The sequence below is a fragment of the Cololabis saira genome, chromosome 3 (assembly GCF_033807715.1).
Source record: "Cololabis saira isolate AMF1-May2022 chromosome 3, fColSai1.1, whole genome shotgun sequence".
NCBI lineage: Eukaryota > Metazoa > Chordata > Actinopteri > Beloniformes > Belonidae > Cololabis > Cololabis saira.
Genome location: NC_084589.1, coordinates 26,729,726 through 26,750,305, shown reverse-complemented (window position 1 = coordinate 26,750,305; position 20,580 = coordinate 26,729,726). Strand labels below are relative to the sequence as shown.

General features: G+C 39.6%; 1 protein-coding gene across 2 annotated transcripts in view; it reads right to left on the bottom strand.

Annotated features, from left to right (window-relative positions):
* The window catches only part of kcnn3 (potassium intermediate/small conductance calcium-activated channel, subfamily N, member 3), an 87,158-nt gene that overhangs the window by 30,182 nt on the left and 36,396 nt on the right, over positions 1 to 20,580 (bottom strand). For both annotated transcript variants that reach the window (XM_061716890.1, XM_061716889.1), the window contains exon 4: positions 1,893 to 2,189. In XM_061716890.1, coding sequence (XP_061572874.1) covers positions 1,893 to 2,189 — 297 coding nt within the window. The remainder of the gene's footprint in view (positions 1 to 1,892; positions 2,190 to 20,580) is intronic.

Here is a 20,580-nt window from a genome sequence, read left to right as displayed (position 1 = left end):
AGGCTTTATGAAACTAGTCTATAAAGTGTTAACTACAATCCACATTGGAACTGTGACTGATTAACACTTGTGTCTTCAGTTTGTTCTTTAATTCATCAGGTGCTCAGGTAATTGAGAAGAGCTAAGCACTGTCACACCGTGGTGAGGTTTTCTTGTCTTGGGTTTGTTTTGTCCTGTCATTTCCTGTTTTATTTTGAAAAGTAATTCTCCTCTCGTTTCAGGTCACTTGCCCTTCCTCATGTGGCTCAGTCTGATTGCCCTAAGTGTTTCCAAGTCCCCTATTTCCCTCCATGTGTTTAAATAGTCTGTGTTCCCCTTGTCTTGAGCCAGAGTGTCCTCGTCCTTGTCCTGCACCAGAGCCTTGGTCCACGTCCACAGCCGTAGTAATCGCCATAGTAAGCCGTTTGTTCCTCGTGACGAGTTAATTTTTTGTTTGTAATTTTTTCTTTAGCTAAATTTCAAAGCCCTTCGTTTTCCTCGTTCAAGAGTGATTTTTTTGTTTGTAAATTTTCTACCTTAGCTTAGATTCATTGCCCTTTGTTTATTCTTCGTTAAAGAGTGATTTTTCGTTTGTTAACTTATATCCTAGCTTAGATTCTTGGTTTTTACATCTTTAAGAGTGATTTGTCTTTGTGTGATTTGTCTTTGTGTTTATTGTTCTCTTTATAGTCAGAGTAAAGTGTCTAGTTTTGTTTATAGCCATTTGTTTGTCACTCGGTCCAAGGTCTCCGGTGAATTCAATAAAGCCTTTGTTATTATCTAATATCTTTGTATCTGAGTCCTGCTTTGAGTCTTGGCCTGACAAGCACAAGTTAGTCATTTTGAAAATGTGCTTTATCAGCTAACTACATTATAGACTGAATTAAAAAGTCTTCAAAGGTCTTACCCCTCAGGCAGAATATTTGGCTGTCCAGGAACAAATTCCAAGCCACATTTGGTCCAGTCTTTCCCTGTCTCTAAATCTTCAATCAGAAAACTTCCTACACAGGCTGGAGGTTTTACTAATTAATCTTCATAGTAGCTTTTGATAGCAGAAGCACTCAGAGATTCTTACTGTAAATGGAGTTTAGGTCATGCCCTCTGACTTGGGTTAAGCTACAGAGTCTTTGAGTAATTGGCCTATTTCCGAGTAGTTGCTGTCCGTGACTGATTTCTCAATAAGAGGCAGTCCTCCAAGCACTGGCAGACAGATCATTTGATAGTTTAGACCTAGAAGGATAAACCAGATTACAAACGAGTTATCATTTTAGATGGCGACTTCACCTCCTCTTCTTGTCACTCTGAGCCTGAGGGTCGGAGGAATGCCATCACAGATACAATGGCAAATGGCTAAATTACTCATCTAAAGTCATCCATATTATCCACCGCTGCTCTCCTCTCTTCCACCATAGTTGCATTTTCCCCAATACGCTAAACCTGCACATCCTGGTCTTATAATAATGTTAATTGTTCAATGTCATTATGGTCCTGAAACCAATCATTTATTGCATGACTTGTACACATTTCTCCACCCCCATATTCCAATTTCCCTGTTGTCTTTTGTTTTCATGGCCCATTTGAGCCAAATGCATTATCTTGTTCCCATTTCACACTCCCATCTCATCTTGTCTTATGAAGGATTCGTCATAACTTACATCTAAGTCTCTATGCAGAACAACAACGAGAAGAGGAAGGCATTTGAACTGGCAGAAAAAAGAGGAATAGCACAAATGGAGGAAATTCTGATATAAAGAGAGATTGAAGGTAGGGACCGAAGGGACAACACAATTAGGTTTATTTAGTCGAGGGAGCTATTGACCTTGATGCCTTTACAACTTCTTCACTTGATTCCAGCTAAACCTTTGACTGCATGCTGCAAAGACACAAACATGAAAGCACAAAGTCTTCCTGACCTTATTTAGGGCACCTATACTCCTCGAGGAGGCATCTGTGAAGAGTTTGCTGTGAAGAAGCATGACTCTGGCAATGAGGTAGAGCCGCAGGAACATGGGCACGCTCAGCACCATGTCCAGGTCAGCCTCGGCCTGCGAAGGTGCGTATGAGAAGGCCAGCCGTGCCCGCCACTGAAATTTAAAATCCCCAGGCACTGGATGCACAGCGGACACCAGCAGCTCCAGAGCGATCAGCAAAACCCTCTCCATCGTCATGGCGATGCGCCAGTCGTCTGCTCCATTGTCAATGACAAACAGCTACAGAGACAAGAAAGACAGAAGAAGGGTCAAGTGAGGAGGGCAGTGACACTTCTTTTAATGACCCGCTGTACAAACTTAATCATGACCCTCTGGTGCCACTAGTCCTCTCGTCACCACATGAGGATAACAGAAATAGGCAGGAAATCAAAGGAAATGTATTAACTAAAATGTGAAACAAAATTGATTTTATCAGCCGTTCACGTCAGCTAATTGTAGTCCACAGTTCCATAGAACTAGCAGAGTTCATTCAAATAATCGTGAAATGGAGATGCTGAGTCATCTTATGCAAAACAGGTTTCTAATTAACAAAGTCACATTATTTATATATTTTTTAAAACTTATCCTTATTACTTGTGCTGGTCAAATGGGTAGAACTCTACCAAAGAAATTACATTGTTGGTGTGTCAGTAAAAAAACTATAATTTTCATCATTCATTTAAAATTGTAAACATAACTCCTAAATTTGGAATAAATAAAATATGTATGTATGTTTGTGGTGTTCATAGATGAGGCTCTGTGTTTTTCATTTGCTTGTGGGCCCCACAGTGGTTTGGTCTGTTGCCTACCAAGCCTGAACCTGAAAACTTAGGAAAAGTAAACTCATAGCTGCATTTTGTCATAACCAGACATCTGGCTGAGTGATATGGTCTAAAAATAACATTTCTGAAGAAGCTTGTCTTTTTGACTGTGTAAATGAGCACGGTATTCTTTTGTAATCTCTTTCCATCAGATTGTCTACTTGTTACTTAGGATACCGTGGAAATAATGCTGTCTTTTTTAAGGATTCTGCTGTTTTGTGCAGCTCACAGCGAGTGCGACACCTTCTTGTTTAAGACGTTGTAATAAATTAGGTGAACTGCGATTAATTGTTGTCATGGCAAGTTGACACATTTTACAAGCCAAAAGAGATTAGCATGACACGCCGGTCTTCCTCAGCTGCGTTCATTCATTTAAAATACTACAATAATTTAGTCTTGCTGCTACTTTCAAACCTCAGTCCTATTTCAGGTGACATGATCCGGTTTGCACAAACTACCTGTCCTTAGCTAAGCTTTTTGACTTCTAAACTGAACATCTCTTCATACGTGGGTCTTATCTCTTCCAAAGACTCTCTGAACTGCTGACCCACAGCCTCCACAGGTTAATGTTATGTTAACGTATGAGTTGGAGTCTGCTTGTGGTGTTTTATATTGAAAATTCACCAGATATACCATTCTTATGTCTGACTTCCTGCCAGCACAATGTGTAAGCTGTGTAAACTGACACAGCTCCGAAACAGACTTGATCTTTATCTTTAGTGGAAGGTCACTCCTGGGATACGTCCCGACTGCACAATGGCACCTTTTGTGAGACCACTCTCATTGACTATAATGGCCGTCGTTGGAAGCGGCTGCCGAGCCACTGCCCTGTGCAGCAGGGCCCCAAATTGCCATGAAACAGCTGCTGTGAATGACGGTCATTCTTTGTCGTGTTTCTAATTGCCTTTTTGAACGATACAGTGTTGGCAAGCTTCAGTTCTAATACAGATGACCTCACATTTGACTTGTTCATGGTCCACGGTGTGATTGTGAGTTGCCCAGAACCTACATCTGAAAATAATCCAACCTGGTAACACCACCATGCTTTACCATTAAATTAGGTTGTTTTACTGATATGTATTGTACTGTACTGATGTACTAATGTTCTATGTACTAATAAGTGTTTTGGTTTTCACCAAAAGGGGAACTGTGAATTATCAATGAACATTCAGATCTGGTCAGTCCAAAGGACAGTGTTTGAGAAGTCTTTTGGTTTGTTCAGATGCAACTAGGCAAATCTAGGCTCTCCTGCACTGGTCTGCTTTTTTGAGACAAGAAAAACCTTCTTTAAAATATCTTAATAGCACTTTTCTAAATGTACAATGAGGCAAAGGCCATTGTGGCTGATGCAAGGCACCCACTTACCTCCAGTTTTAAACTGTTGCCATCAGCTTGGTGTTATTGCCCCCCCCCCCCCCCCCTGTTCACTAAAAACAGGTCAAGCAAGTCCTTTATACCCCAAGCCATTAAACTTTTAAATATTTCTAGGAAATGGCACCCCAGCTGGCTGGGCAATACCATGTCTGTGTTACTGTTCTGTGTCCCTGTTTTTATGCTAATGTTTGTCAAATTGTGTCTTTTGCTGCAAACAAATCTCCCCAGGGGGACAATAAACATATACTTTGTATATCTATCTAAATGTACAATGATTAATTGTCTAGAAACTGACCCATAAAACTGCCCACATTGGCTGGCAGCAACAATTGCTTCTCTAATACTTACTTTTGGCATTATTATATAGCATATGTTGTTCATTGGAGAAAGTATGTATGTAATTCTCTTTTACATGTGCTTATGGTAACTAGAATCAAAATGACAGACATTAACTTCATTTAAGCATGGGTTTTAATTCTCTTCAACTCCTGTAATTGACCGGCATTCTGTGTGGATATAAAGCTGTGGTGTAATTGCTATTAATAAAAGGAATCATTTTTATTTGCTGGTACAATCTTTCAAACTGTATTTTTGGTGTTACTGGAAGTAAATGCACTTGAGAAAATTATCTTCCCATTATCCTCCCAACTCAGAATTAAATTAAATATCCACCCTTGGTACCAGGGTTACTTTGATTGCAGTTTTCCCTGCTTGTATGTGGGTGTCTTATGTTGGTAATTGCTGTGGTTACTCTTTATATTGTCACCAAAACTGTTGTTATAAGGAAGTGATAAGAACAGGCTTCATTATTGGGGTTCCTCCTCCTCCAGCCGATCCTGACAGGAGCTTGGGGGAGGGAGGGGGCAGTAGAGCGGGGCTGATGAGAGGAGTGGATGGTGTAAAGAGATGGATGAAGTGCAGAGGAAATTAAGTGATAAAGAAAGGGATGAAGAAGTATGCTGAAAGACGCATGTTGGTATTTTCTGTGTCAAACACAAGGCAAATGTGTCACATACATAAATACATACATTAAGCATTTAAACAGTAATTCTGAGGCTTACCTTTCTATGTGACATTGGTTGGCAATTTTGCTCTGTAGTGATGTGTATTTATTTTTATTTTCCATCCACAAGAACGAAAGAGTCAGAAAAGTGTGAAATAAAGAGCAAACAGAAAGGTCGGGACACATGGAGGGAAATGAGGAACTCCCCTGCTGTAAATCAGCTGAGAGTACCAGATGCTGCACTGACTGGAGAAACAGTCAGCTATCTCACAATTGCTCTTTACCATATGAGCCATCTCAAGGGCTTTTTACCCATGCAAACGTTTATTCAGGATAACAAAACAAGTTCAACAACAGGCCAAGAGTCAGAGCAAGTGGTCAAGACAGCTCTGTACCAACGCCAACTGATTACTTTTCTGTTGAACTGAAGCTCTGCCGCTTCCTCAACCACCTGTGGACACGCGTACTGCAAGAGGTCGTTGTTATCTATAATGTACACAGCATGGTGTTTGTGTTTTTCCTTCTTGTAGTGATGTTTCATGTGCACATATGACGATGACAAGGGCACCCACATGTGTGTAGCTGTTGCACACGTGTCATTTTAGAAGCTATCATTTGAACCTCGGGTCAAACGCTAGCTGTATTCTTTAATGATTTCAAAGATCATGCATGTACGGACATTTCCATGCCTGTGTGAATGTGAGTGTGTGTGTGTGTGTGAACTGTACTCATGTGTATTTGTGTGTGCCTGAGTGAGTTCGAGAGAGAGAGTGTGTGCAGACCCAGCCTCGTCATGGTGACTGTTGCCAAGGCGACAACATCAAAGTGCAGCCAAGCCTAATTAGGATCCCCAGTGAGAGAGAGAGGAAGAGAGAGAGAGAGAACGAGTCACAAAGAGAGAAGCACATGGTAAGACGAGGAAACGGGAGAGAAAAGGCAGGCATAAATAATAATAATAGTAAAAAAAAGAAACACTGAGGTGTGTGACAGCGAGTGAAGAGGCACACAGAAGACTGCAAAGACAGGTTGTCTGACACTCGTGTTCTCCACAGAGATTTACAAAGGTTTCTGTGTGGGTAACTGGTTGTATTGTAGTGAGAAAGATGTCTTTACACTGCCACATGTGAATTGTACAAAATAAATTAATTAATTAAAAAACAAAAAGCTTTGGTTAAGGTTATGAATGTACTGCAGTAACACTGTAGATCAGAGCGTTTAACCTAAAACCACAATATCATACTTATTCACGTGTTCTGATTCTACTGCTCTGCTTTCCCTTCTTCCAACATCCTTCACTTTAGTTCAAACTCCCATAAAATTACATTTGTCCAACTCAGAACAGAGTTTGCAGCACCATGGGAGGAAATGAACGTATCTTCTTTCCTCTCCGCTTCCTCTCCTGTCCCATGCTCTCGCACTTTCCTGCTGTTGGTCTTTTCCTGGCTAAATCGCCACAAGGAGGAGATAAATAATTAAATTCCATTAGGGGAGTAATCTGTCAATGGGAGCGAGTGAGTGCCATGACCCTACATGAAGAGGACAGATGCGAGCGATGACGGAGAACCATGCACAGAAATTAGTTTCAAAATGGTAGCAAATGTGTGTAACATCAGCTCCAGATGAATAATCAAATTTACAAATGTTTTCACTGATGTTGATGATGATTCACATGATTTGGGTAGTTTTGAAAAATGTGTAAATTTGAGCATGATTTTACTTATTCCAATAAACATTCTAGATCTTCACTATGGGTGTAACGTTACACTAATCTCACGATACGGTACGATACACGATATTGAGGTCACGATAACGATACCATACGATATTATAGCAGTATTTTTTTAACAACCTTGAATGAGGAACATATGACTAGAAAAAATTGTCTTTTATTTGAAAGACACAAAATACAACACAATACTGTACGTTTGCCCTATTTTTCCAGTTTGTAATGCTTTATAACTGTTTTAAAGTTTTAAAGAGAAAGCCAGGCCAACCATTTTCCACAAACTGAACTAAAAGTAAATGTCAGGTTTGTAATATGCATCTTCAGTTTCATACAAGTAAAAATATTTTGCCACAAACAGAATAGTTTCTTTCATGTATGATTTGACTTTTTTCTTTTCCAGAAATTAAACAACTAAAATTAAATAAACAATTTTACATAATAAAAAAGATTGATTCATGCTCACCTTATAAGTGTAAGAGGAGATTTATTTTTGTTAAGAAGGTTATTTTGGTAATTCAGGGTTCATTATTTTATAAATATATTCTTTATATTCTGATGTAAATCAGGGACTAGTTTATCTGTAGTGATTAGTCTGTTTTAGATTGGGCGGAGTGATACGCCACAGTACGGCACTAGGTGCTGTGTTGATGTTCTAAAATCCTACATTGTTGAGCGGACATTAAAGTACACTCGAACTCGGAAGAAGTTGCCCCCGTGTTTATCCTACTCACGACCTGAAAAAGGTTTAATTTAATAAGGTAAGGCTTAACTCTACACCAGCCTTACATATGTAAAAGTTCAGAGCTCAAAACCCTGCAAGAGTCCCGTGATCGGGACCGCAAAGCGGTACTAGTTTCTTCTGAGCGGAGTAAGATTTTCGTCCGCGGGTAGAGGCGTGGTCGGCAAAAATACGCTGCGTGTTACTAGTCAACAAAATATAGGCTATTAATATTAATAATCCAATATCGCGATACAGTTTGTCACCTCCACGACACGTATCGTGATGTTTTTGTATCGCGAAATTTCGTGGCACGATATATTGTTACACCCCTAATCTTCACCTACCAAATGCAATATTTTACTACCGGTAGTTTATTTTATTTTCCCTTAAGTTTCAGAGACTGGATTAGTATTGGCTCTGAAAAACTTCTTAAGCCAAAAAAAATCTAAAATTGAAATTTTTAACTTCCTTTCTTACAGTTTGGATAATTTATTTATTTTAAATGGAATGCATGCCTCTCCTGTTATGGATCTAAAAGGTCACCACTTTATAAATACATAAATGCATGCTGTCTGTCAATGTTGCTGGAAAGCTGGAACATCTGAGCTTTTGAAATTTAACCATGTCTCAGAAACTTAGGGAAACGCCATGTATACCACTGTGTAGCATTGAACAGCCCAATATGCCTTGGAACCTGGATGATAGCTTCTCTATATTGTGTACCTGCTCAACCAAGTGAGCTGTCCTGTGCCCACCACCAAGCACATATATTTTAACGAAACCCTGAGCACTTCCTATTAATCCCAGTGTACTGAAAAAGTCTGCAATCACCGAGGGTGCATTCACAAGACTGAATTGATGCGATTGGAAAGGGCTAAGTAAATGAAACCGTGGGTCTCAAAGAGATTTTACCTGTATAAATAAAGGTTAATAAAAAAAATAAAAATAAAATAAGAAAATTAACTATTTACACTTGATTATAGGCACAAAAAAGCTTGGATTTAACTTAACATTTTGCAAATACAATATTGACTATGGATCAGAACTGAAATGAAAATGTAACAATTTTTGCGCGTTCCTTTTTGAGGTTTACTATTCTGACTATAAATTGCTAGCATTTTGTTAACAAATGTTGACTTAGGAGTATATATTCTTGGCAGATTCTATCAGGATCTCCAACCTTGTGGACCTCTAAGTTCAAAGAGATTTTCAGGATAACAATCATGATAAATTGAATGATATATGGGCGTGGGCTCTGGTTTGGGTCTACTTACGGTCCAAGCCAGATGAGTGCTGTAAAATAACTCGTGATTGTGAGACGTAGGATGTCTGGCACATTTAAAAATGTCTTTCTCATTAAATGAAACAACATATATCTCAAAACTGAGTCATAGCGTCTATTGAGGGTAAAAGTCAATGAAAATTAAAAGATAAGTAAAATCCACCCATATAAACTTTAGTAGTAGCAGGTGTACAGTAAGAGTAACAGATGGATTTCAGGAGGATGTGGGACGTCAACAAGGATTCACCCTCAGCCCTTTCTTGTTTGCTGTGGTGATGGATACATTGACAGATGAGGTCCAACAGGAATCTTCATGGACTATGATGTTTGCAGATGCCATCATGGACTGTAGTGACATTAAGGAGCATGTGCAAGAAAAACCGGAGATGTGGCGATATAAACTACAGAGGAATGAGAGTCAGTGGTTGAAGATAAACTACATGTTAAATGAGAGGAAAGCAGATGAAACAGCGAAGATGCAAGGAGTGGAGGTGATCATGTGAGGTGATCATGTGCATTTTCAACCTAGGCCTCAGTCTGGAGAAGGTCCCTGACCTGTGCAAGACCTCCTGTGTTGTTCCTGTTCCTAAAACTCCACATGCCGAGGAGACAAACCACTACAGACCCGTCACCTCGACCTCCCACCTGATGAAGACCATGGAGAGGCTAATCCTGAAGGACCTCCACTCTTCAAGATTCAAGATTCTTTATCTGTCATTGAGCCAACGTCCTGGCACAACAAAATTACATTTCAGTACAGCCCGTCCAAAGAGAACAAAACAAACAAACACACAACATAAGACATGGATAGACAGGTGCCTGAGGCTGCGACCATGGGTTAGCGCCGCCCTTTTATTAGGTGAAAAAGGATGATACTAGGAAAGAGGAGGGAAAAAAAGCATCTCCCACACTGTGTCCTGTAAATGTCACAGTGTGAGATTTCAAATAAAACAAAAATCTGTGGTGAACAAAGCGATGGATCCACTGTGGTTTGCCTACAGGCCAAACATCAGGGTGGAGGATACTGTCATTTATCTGCCAGTTCTGACACACCTGAAGACACCTGAAGGCTTCCCAAGCGCTTCTGTCTTTTCTGTCTGTCCATCAGGACTTCAAATACTTAGAAAAGAGGTTAGGAAGAGAGTGCAGTCAGAATGAAGTGTGTGCAGAAGAGTCACTGGAGTTATCTGTGATAGAAGACTGGCAGAAAAACTAAAGGTAAAGGTTTACTAGATGGTAGTAGGTTTACCCCTTCTTCATGCCTTGAAGATAGCAGCACTGGCCAAGAGACAGGAAGCAGTTGTACACGTGACCGAGTTGAAGATTTAAAGATTTTCTTTGAGGATGAGGACAGAAATGAAAATAACAGAAATTACATTCTGAGCTAGGCTCAAAAAGTAATCTCAAATACTGAAATACAAGTTGAAACAACTTTAAAATTATGATTACATAATTACTATCATCTAAACTAGTTTTTCCTGTCCTTTGGTAAAATAAATGAAGGTTTCAAATACTCTCTCAAATACTTCAAAGAGTCTGTATCGCTGCCTGAGTACTAGTCTCCTTTGGCATCGAGTGGTGATTCAGTGTTGTGTTGAGAAGTGTATGCCTATACCGAGAAATGTATCCTGCTAACCTTTGTGGGGGCATGATTAGCTAAAACTACTGGTGTTATGTTGACAAGTGCATCCCCGTAGGTGCAGGACGTGGAGTCTAATCAGAGCTGTAAGTGAGGTTAATTCAACCGTTGCAAAGAGAATAGAAGATCTGTTAAAAATCATGGAGCATCGTGAAGCGGCAAAAAGGCACAGCTAAAGTAAACTCAACTCAAATGTTTGAGATCTTCTTTTTGAAGGAAGACAAAGGGTGAGTTTATATTGTAAACACCAGGATTATGGTAATTTGGCTTCTAACACACACAAAATTAGCTTGAATGATCACAACTTACACCAGATGCTAGAACACCACAATGCATGTCACATTGCTCATACATTAGACTAAAGAAATGCATGTTATACTTTAGGTTAGGCTCTCATACACAACTCTGACTCTTTATGTGAAATAGTATAATTATTTTTACTTCCTTCCTGTTACTTCATTCATGAAATGTGAGCAGAACAGATATGTTCATGAACTGCAAAATGTACACGTTTCAGCATTCATGAAAATGTGAGTAGTTCTGAAAAGTTTAGGTAGCTGAAAAAAAACAAAACAATCCAGCCTGTGACCACAGGTAAAACTTGAGGAAATGAGGAGCGGACATAAATATTACTGTCAGTCTCAGACTTTACAACGTGAATGAGTATTTCACATGTTAATACTTCAGATTGTATTTCCTAAAGTTTCAAGGTTATTTAAATTGACTTGAGAAGAGAGATACCAGCAAGCGATGAGAGAGACCATAAGAGGTAAAGTAGCCTAGAAATCGTATGGAGTGTGTGTGTGTGTGTGTGTGTGTGTGTGTGTGTGAAGGTGAGACTTAGGTGAGTTTATGTACTAATGTTAACTTTTGTAAGCATCATTCTGGGTGGCAGAGTGGCAGTACTTACTGGTACAAAGACAAGGGGAAGGGAAAGGAGCGAGTGGTGGAGAGAGAAGGGAAAGCTATAGCAGATGACGAGAGGTGAAATGAACTCTATGGGAGATGTGTTTGTCTGACTTATTCCCCTGGTCGAGTCAGTAAATAGCATGTTTAAAAAGGGTGAGACCAAAGTGCTGTACGAAAAAAAACCATAAAACAATATCAACAATTAATACTAAACTAATTAATTTCCCTTCAGGCATTGATAAAGTATTTTTAATTTTAAATTATTTGAATTTGAATTAAATTAAAATTTAAACATGATGCAAACAGGACCAAATAATGAAAAGGAACCAGTATGAATCAAAATGGTGCTTGAATGATAAATAACCTAGATTTAGCTCAACCAGTCAGTGGAAAAAAAAATGTTTTTTTTTTTTTTTATGTCTGTTGTGATTTGTTAAGACTTGGAAAGTTTTCATCATTATTATAATTGACCCCCAATTATATTGGAGTGTCTTGCAGGTGCACTGTGTGTAACCGGAGCTAGTTTAGCTTTTGTTTATGTAAAATTAGTATTTTGCACTTGGAAATCACTCATTAAATCCACCAAAGTACCAGATGCTCATATTTGTATGTGTTCATTTATGTGAGTGTGTAAAAGTGTGAGCTATCAGGAGATAAGAAGAGATAACAGTTAAACCAACTGTGACAGAAAAAACAAGCCGACAGGATAAGATGACGAATTGCATGTTATTTTCTAAATTTGAATAAACTCTGGCAGAGGGCAGAGGGATACTGACAGGGAAAGGCAATGGAAAGCAGATGGGACAGAAAGAGGTCAAAGTAAAGAAGAACGTGCAGCAGTTAAGGGGATAAAAAAAGAAAAAAGTGTGAAAATGTTGGACAAAAAGATAAGTCGAGCTGTCTACACAGCCAGGTGTGAGGTCTATAAGGACACTCTCCACTTTGGGCATCTCCCTCCACTCCTCCTGCTGCATTTGCAGCCGGCTGGAGGAGATTGTAACCTTCTATCGTCCTCTTTCACTGCTCCACTCAACGATGTGTAAATCGTTTAATGTTCCACAGATTTCATCGCACCTTTATCATGTCGAGTTCCTGACTGCCAATGCCTCGCATCATGAAACAGTGCAGATGTGGTGCTGACCGGATTCTGCTAGTGAGACATATGAAAACGGTTAACATGCACTACAGCACGCTCAGAGATATACACATAGACATCCAGACAGCTGTGTTCAGACACCAAAAAAAAAAGAGGTAAATGCGGGCAAATTAGCCTCAAGTTCCTCTTTCTCATGGGAGGGAGAGAGACTAAACCTAAGTCCGGGAGAAAGACGGTCCTCATCACTGAAGGAGACTGTGGTGGAACATGAAAAGCATGCAAACATACATAGTCAAAACTCTGGGGAATGGCTGGATCCTGCAGCATGGAAATCTTTGGAACAGGCAGAAAATAAGTGAAGCGAGCAAAGAAGACCCACACATATAAGCGCAGATTCACACACCCTGATATGCATGAATATTCAGATAGGATAACATCCTTTCCCTGACTGTAATTGCAGCTCTGAGGGAAAACCCCTGTAACTGTTTCTATGCAAAGAGTACAGTGAGAGGTGCAAAGTGAGGAAGAATCATTGAAGAGTGTAAAGGCTTGAGCGCAGGTTCACGCTTGGGGTGTGTTCATGTGTTATGCACCCTATACTGTCCCACTACAACATTTTAAAAACAGAAACTGGGAAAGACTGAATAGAGGTTTTTGCTGGTGGTTTCCGGAGATGAGGAATTTCTTTCACTGAGTTTATGAAAGACAAATTGTGTTACAAGAAATGGCCAGCGGCTAGCGAGACACAAATGGCATCTGATAAATTAACATTTCTTCGAAATTAGTGGGTGAAAAGCCCCCTTTCATGTTCAGAGTCTAAAGTGCTTGCTGTGGTTTTCCTCTCCTATTTTCTCTACCATTGTCATTCATAAGTTGGATGTAGCTAACATTAAGCAGAATCGGCAGAGTATGACATCATTAAATGACTGTCCAAGTATGAGACATCTCCGGACTGCAGTTCACTTAAAAAAAGAGAGGACATCCCTCTTAGAAGACTACTGCTCAATGTATTTTCCTAATGCCATCTTCCCTTCATTTAGGTGGATGTGAGTGCCAACTTGGTGTCTTCCTGATCAATGGGATGCTTCTAAAAGTCTCCAAAAGTAACTGAATAACATTGGTCACTAATGCTCAAAGTGCCCTAATGGACTAGAGAAACATCCCTTTCTCACACTCTCTCTTCGAGTTTCTATTTGATTAATTTCAACAACAATTCAATTTTTGCCTCTCAAGAGTGGATTTCTTTCAAGTGTATGAGATAAAAACGAATACTTTTGCTTTCAAGCTGTGTTTTCCTTGTTGCTCGGCTAGAAAAAGTATCTGTATATGCATGCAAGTAAGAGAGAACAAAAATGCATTTGGTGAGCTGGGAGATTAGTGATTCGTGCAAAAAGCAGAATTTAAGAATGGCCTTAAAAAAGAAAATCCTTCTTTGAGAGCATATATTGGATTGTCTAAACTGACCACCAAACCAAAAGCTATCTTTTTTCCCCCTCTTTTCTAAAAAATCTCATCTTTGTTTGGGGCCATCCCATTCAAGGACATTGTTCAGCTGTCCCTGGATGCTGCATGACACACATGACAGATAAGATGAGTGCTTCAAAAAATGAAAATGATTTCAAAAATACAGTCTAGTCTAGTTGTGCTTCTGGGAATTATCTCTGATTAGCCACATAAAAACTGAATCATAGTAACAGTTGTCTTTAGGGTCTTGATTAATGTTTAGGTAGACCATTATACTTCACTTGTCAGTCTCCATTATGTCTCGCAAGTCTCAGACAATAAGGCTCACTTTTAACTCACTATAATGAGTAAAATGGTTCTAGTTTATCCTATTGCGACAAAAACAAAAACAACGGTCAGTATATGAAGCTCTCGATTTATCTGTAAGTCTACGTTGCTACTCTCACTTATGTTCACAAGCTGTGGGTAGTGACTAAAAAAATGTGATTGTGGAAACAATCAAATGAGTTCCTTCTGCAGGGTGTCAGGGCTCTCCCCTTAGATACAGCATGAGAAACTCAGTCTTTTGGGAGGGGCTCAGAGTAGAGTCGCTGCTCTACATCAAGAGGAGCCAGATGAGTCGGCTAGAGCGTCTGGTGAGGAAACCTCCTAGACCAGGGGTCGGCAACCCAAAATGTTGAAAGAGCCATATTGGACCAAAAACACAAAAAACAAATATGTCTGGAGCCGCAAAAAATGAAAAGTCTTGTATAAGCCTTAGACCCCGTCCACACGTAGCCGGGTATTTTTAAAAACGAATATTTCCCCCCTCCGTTTATAAAAAAATTTGCATCCACACGTAACCGAAGATCTGCGTTTTCGAACACATTCATAAGCATTCTAACCTGTAGATAATCTGCGGCTCCCGGGGAAGCTCCGCGGGCTCCTCCGCTCCGCCGCTCCGGGGCTCCGGGGGGCTCGGCGGGGCTCGGCGGGGCTCCGCGGAGGTTCAGCCTCCGCGGCTCCTTGGAGCCCTCTGTGTCGGTGTAACGCAGTAAGCGGCCGGTCAAGAGCAGAGACCATTTATTTAATAGCTTGGAGAACAGATGCTGGATCATCTGTATTTCTATAGTAAACAAAAGTCGCACGTCAGAGCAGATTTGTTGTTGTTTTGGCGCATAATGTGACGTTCGAAAACGCAAATCTCCGGTTATGTGTGTCCACACGCATCTACATAAACGGAGTTTTCAAAAATCTTCACTTTGCCCGGAGTTTTTTTAAACCTTCGTTTATTTGCGTTTTCGTGTGGATGACAGGTCAAAACGGAGGAAAATATCTCCGGTTTAGCAGATATCCGCAGATATCCGGCTACGTGTGGACGGGGTCTTAGAATGAAGGCAACACATGCTGCATATTTCTATATTAGTTATGACTGGGGGAAGATTTTTTTTTCATTATGCACTTCGAGAAAAAAGTCGAAATGTCGAGAAAAAAGTCAAAATTTTGAGAAAAAGTTGAAATGTCAAGATTAATATTGAAGTACCTTCTTTAGAAAAAAGTCGAAATGTTGAGAAAAAAGTTGAAATGTAAGATTAAAAGGGAAAGGAAAAAGGAAGAAAAAAAGAGAAAAAAAGGAAAAAAGAAGAAAAAAGGAAAAAGAAGATAAAAACGAAAAAAAAAGAAAAAGAAAAAAAGGAAAAGAAAAAAAGAGAAAAAAAGGAAAAAGAGAAAAAAAGGAAAAGAGAAAAAGAGAAGAAAAAAGAAAAAAGAAAAAAAAAAAGGTGAAACATTTTTGAAAAATCTCCAGGGAGCCACTAGGGCGGCGCTAAAGAGCCGCATGCGGCTCTAGAGCCGCGGGTTGCCGACCCTTGTCCTAGACAGAGTGGCTGGGGAGAGGTCTGGGCTTCCCTGCTTAGGCTACTGACCCTGCGAACCAACAATAAGTGGAAGGATGGATGGATGGATGGATGGATGGATGGATGGATGGATGGATGGATGGATGGATGGATGGATGGATGGATGGATGGATGGATGGATGGATGGATGGATAACCACTGCAGAAACCCTTGACAGCTGATAGTGTATTGCAAGATTTAATGTATTTTTAGCGGTCACAGTTGAAATTACTGATCACTACTAGCAGAATACCCAACAACTCACCCTTCCCTACCAAGTATGCTGGAGAAACACCCATGGCTGTGTATCGGAAACTGCCATGTTACTCCTTCTGCTTACCTCTGCCTGTGCTTTCCTACAAAACATCTTTCAGATTTCAGTTTCTGCTTTCTGTGAATTTTCACCCATGTGACCCAACAGTGCAACTGTGCACATGACACAATATACACTCTAACATCCATGGTTGTTCTTACTGTAGTACTTCCTAAGAAATTCAGAGGTAGAAGTATTTGGCACGTTTGCAAAGATACCTCTCAAATCAAACAAAAGTCGGTCACAAAAAGATGGGCATCCTAGCTGTTTGTCTGCAGAGAGCTTTGCAGACATTCTCGATGACACAAATTGTGTAGCCCATTTTGTAAAGTAAAGTATTCTAGAGACACACATGAGGCCTTCTGTTCAACAGCTACATTCTGGCCAACACTGGTTCATCCAACAGGACATACGATCTATCACACAATGGCTGAAAAAGAAAAGAAAATACAGGTTGTGTAATTATTTCAAATTTAGACCTTAACCTATTTGTAATGCTGTGGTGGGAACTTAAGAGACGTGCATAAATGAACCTCTACAAACTTCAATGAATTGAAGCAATGTTGTAAAGAAGAATGGGTGAAGATTCCTCCACAACATTGTGAGAGACTGAGACTGCTGCTAAGGTTGGTTTAATGAGCCACTGAATCAATGGATGGACTTAGTTGTTCACACACTTCATTTACATTCTGGCTTAGTTCTGCAAACATGGGACATTCAGTGCAAGTAAGGAGGTTGTATTTCAGTCAGGTGACAACAGGTGATTGGAATGATGATTTGGTACGAAGCAGTATCTATGTAAGGCTGAACCTTTGAAGAGTTCAGCTCAGAAGAGAATCTATATCTTCTCAATGAATGCTTGAAACGATGTTTTTGTCACAAGGATTACAATTATAAAGGTTATACAATGACGTTTATTACACTACCACCAATTGGTACTGTAACTCACGTTTTGGGTCTTAGAATGGGTGGAACTGTGACATCACGTTTTCAAGTTTCATGTTTGTAGGTCTTGCAAATTTTTGCTGGATGATATTGTTCTGCACCTGTCGGAAAGTTATCTAAAATACAACATTTCTGCGCTCAGAACTTAAATGGATAATGCTTCTATGTTGCCATCTTCGTTCATCACTCCTATTGATAAAAGCTGGCAAAGGCTGAGTTATGGGAATGCTGTATCACTATGAAAATGACATGAAAGAAACATGTGAAATTTTTATAATTTTTAACTCTTACCAAGCTTTAATTGTGTAGATACATGGTTCTCTTACAAAATGTTGAATGCAATCACTATTAAGTTTTTGTATCCACTTTAGTCCTATTCATGGTCATTATTCTATCATCTTAAAGCCTGTCTATACAAACAAATACGACAACAAAAAAGATCCTGTCCAGCTGTCATCTATCACCGGGTAAATTATTCTAACACATTGTCACCTACCTCAGTCAAGCTATTATCGAAAGTGATTTTCGGATAAATTATTCCCAAAATCCCTCATCTAGCCTCCTGAGCGTCCCATCCATTCCTTGACAGCATCATCCCCAAACTCCTAACTTCATTTAATCAAAAGGAATTATTTCTCAAATAGATTAACAGAAGACCATTTTATCCGTCTGTCAGCCTTACATGCTCTCAATCTCCTGTCGGTATTAGTGTCCCGGTCACGTGTAGTAGCCACAGTGTGCGTGGGCGGATGACTGTCTCTGTGTGTGAATGTGACATCAGGCTTGATGAGCAAAAATGAAAGCTCTTTTATCAATGAATCTTAAACCACACATGCCAATAAACTTATAAGCATGTCCACCTCATGTGCAGACACTGAGTAGACTACACTTCATCATGAATGTTAATACGCAGCAGCTGCCTACTGAAAAGTGTTTATCATTCTACGAGTCTCTGTATATGACAGAGAATAAGAAATCAGTTATTGATCTGAAAATGGGGCTTGAACTTAATGACAGAGTTTCAGAATCACAGACCCACTGGATGTTTAATAGACAATTCTAGCAACATGCAGGCTGTGATGACAAAATGAAAAAAAGAAATACATCTGAGCACTGACCTAATATATAGCTGCATGATGAATATAAATCCATGGTTTAGTTTGTGGGAGCAATAGTTGGTGTGAGGGCTTTCTTTGGTTCCTGCAAGGCTCCCATAAATAGTCAATGTGCATTGATTGCATATGGCTTCAGATGAAAACCCCAGCTAAATGACTCTGGTACCATTGTATTAGTCAAAAGACAAACAGAAAATCAGATATAATGAAGCATGAAGGCATTTCTGATTGTTTTTTTTTTCAAACTTACAAAAGGTGCTGGCTGTGTGTGACCTGTGTGCGCTTACAGGCTTATGTGTGCTCTCTGTGCATCATTTGAATAAAGTTCTAGTATCAACGAACACGTATTTAACATTCAGTGTGTTTATACTTGCTGCCAGGTTGTGCAGACAGATTTGTCAATCCCACTAAGATTCTCATTTATGTCATTAATTGGCTGGAGTTGACACACACCTGTGTCTGTGTTGGTAGCCTGAGGGGCAAATGGGATAATGCGTGCAACGTGCATGGAGCACAGCTTGACCTCAGACATCAGATGGACTGTGTGTGTGTGTGTGTGTGTGTGTGTGTGTGTGTGCGTATATAAATATATAAATATATAACTAAAAAGAAATATGACTGTGCAAAAGGATTAGGCAGGTGTGACTAAATATTTTAAGGTAAGAATGTTTTCAAAACTATTGTATCTAACTGTTTATTTTTATCAATTTAAAAATAGCAAAGTGAATAAACAAAAGAAAAATGTTAATCTAATCAATATTTGGTGTGACTACCCTTTGTCACCGCCCCCCCTCCCCTCCTCTGAACTACCATATCAGTGATGTCTGATATGGGCCAGGTCCAGGTTGTGATGTCGATATTAACATTGTTCTGTCCCAGGAAAAGTCTGGGCCCCATGGAGTTAAATCAGCTTTCTCTATCCCTGTGATAATAGGTAACAGAAAATGTATCAAACTGGTGAGAAATTAAAAAAGTTCAGTTAAATCTGCTAATCTGTTGAGTATAGCATGTCATCCTCGAATCTCACCAGTGTCTGCTGTTAAGGATTTACATGTACATTTAGCCCTTTTAAATATCAGGTCTCTGGTTGGCAAATCTTTCTTAATCAATGATTTTATTAACGAGCGCAACCTTGATTTTATGTTTTTAACTGAAACTTGGTTAAGTCAGGATAATAGTGCAGCAGTTCTTATTGAGTCAACACCCCAGAATTTTAGTTTCTTTAGTGAAGAAAGAATACATAGGAGAGGAGGCGGAGTTGCCACTCTGTTCAAGGACAGCTTCCAATGCAAGAAAATGTCTTATGGTAAATTTGATTCCTTTGAATATGTTGCCATTCAGTTAAAATCCCCCTGTCGAGCAATCTTAGTGACCATCTACAGACCCCCCAAATATGATGCAAGGTTTGTTGATGAGTTTGCCAAACTACTGTCAATTATGTGCATGGATTTTGATTGTGTTGTTTTAGTGGGTGATTTTAACATTCATGTTGATAATCCCAAAGATGGATGTGCTAAGGAACTTTTAAATATTCTGGATAATTTTGGGCTTTCCCAACATGTCACAGATTCAACGCATAACCGAGGACATGTTTTAGATTTAATTATTTCCAAGGGTCTTAATATCTCAGAGGTTGTGGTGAACGATGTTGCTCTGTCTGATCACTACTGTGTTTTGTTTAAAATTACCACTGTTGCCAATCCTATGAAAGGTGAAGCAGAGGTAATCAGAAAGCGTTATATAAATGATAACACCTGTGCACTATTCATCCAGGGTTTTACACCATCACCAACCCTTCCCTCAGTTCTAGTTGATGACCTTGTTAATAGTTTCAGTTCCAATGTTATGACTGTTATTGATTCTATCGCTCCAATTAAGACCAAAGTTCTGTCCGGGAGGAAAAAGTCACCCTGGAAAAACGCAACACTAGTTAAAGAACAGAGAAGGATATGTAGACAAGCAGAACGCAAGTGGCGCAAAAACAAACTTCAGGTATATTACAACACTTATAAAGAGAGTCTTCGCAACTATAACCAGAAACTGAAGAATGCAAGGCAATCGTATTTTTCAGAGATTATCAATAGAAACAGTAATAATGCTCGCACACTGTTTTCTGTGGTAGAAAGACTGACAAACCCCGCAGCCTCAATCCCACTTGAACTGCTGTCAAAAAAGACCTGTAACGACTTTGCTGACTTTTTCACAAACAAAATATTACAGATAAGACAAGCAATGTGCAGCTCCCCCTCAGGAATGATAACACTCTGTCCTTCCTATCCTTTAGTAAAGCTGGGACAGTTCAGCGTTTTAAATTACAAAACCCTAACGGAAACAGTTTCAAAATTAAAG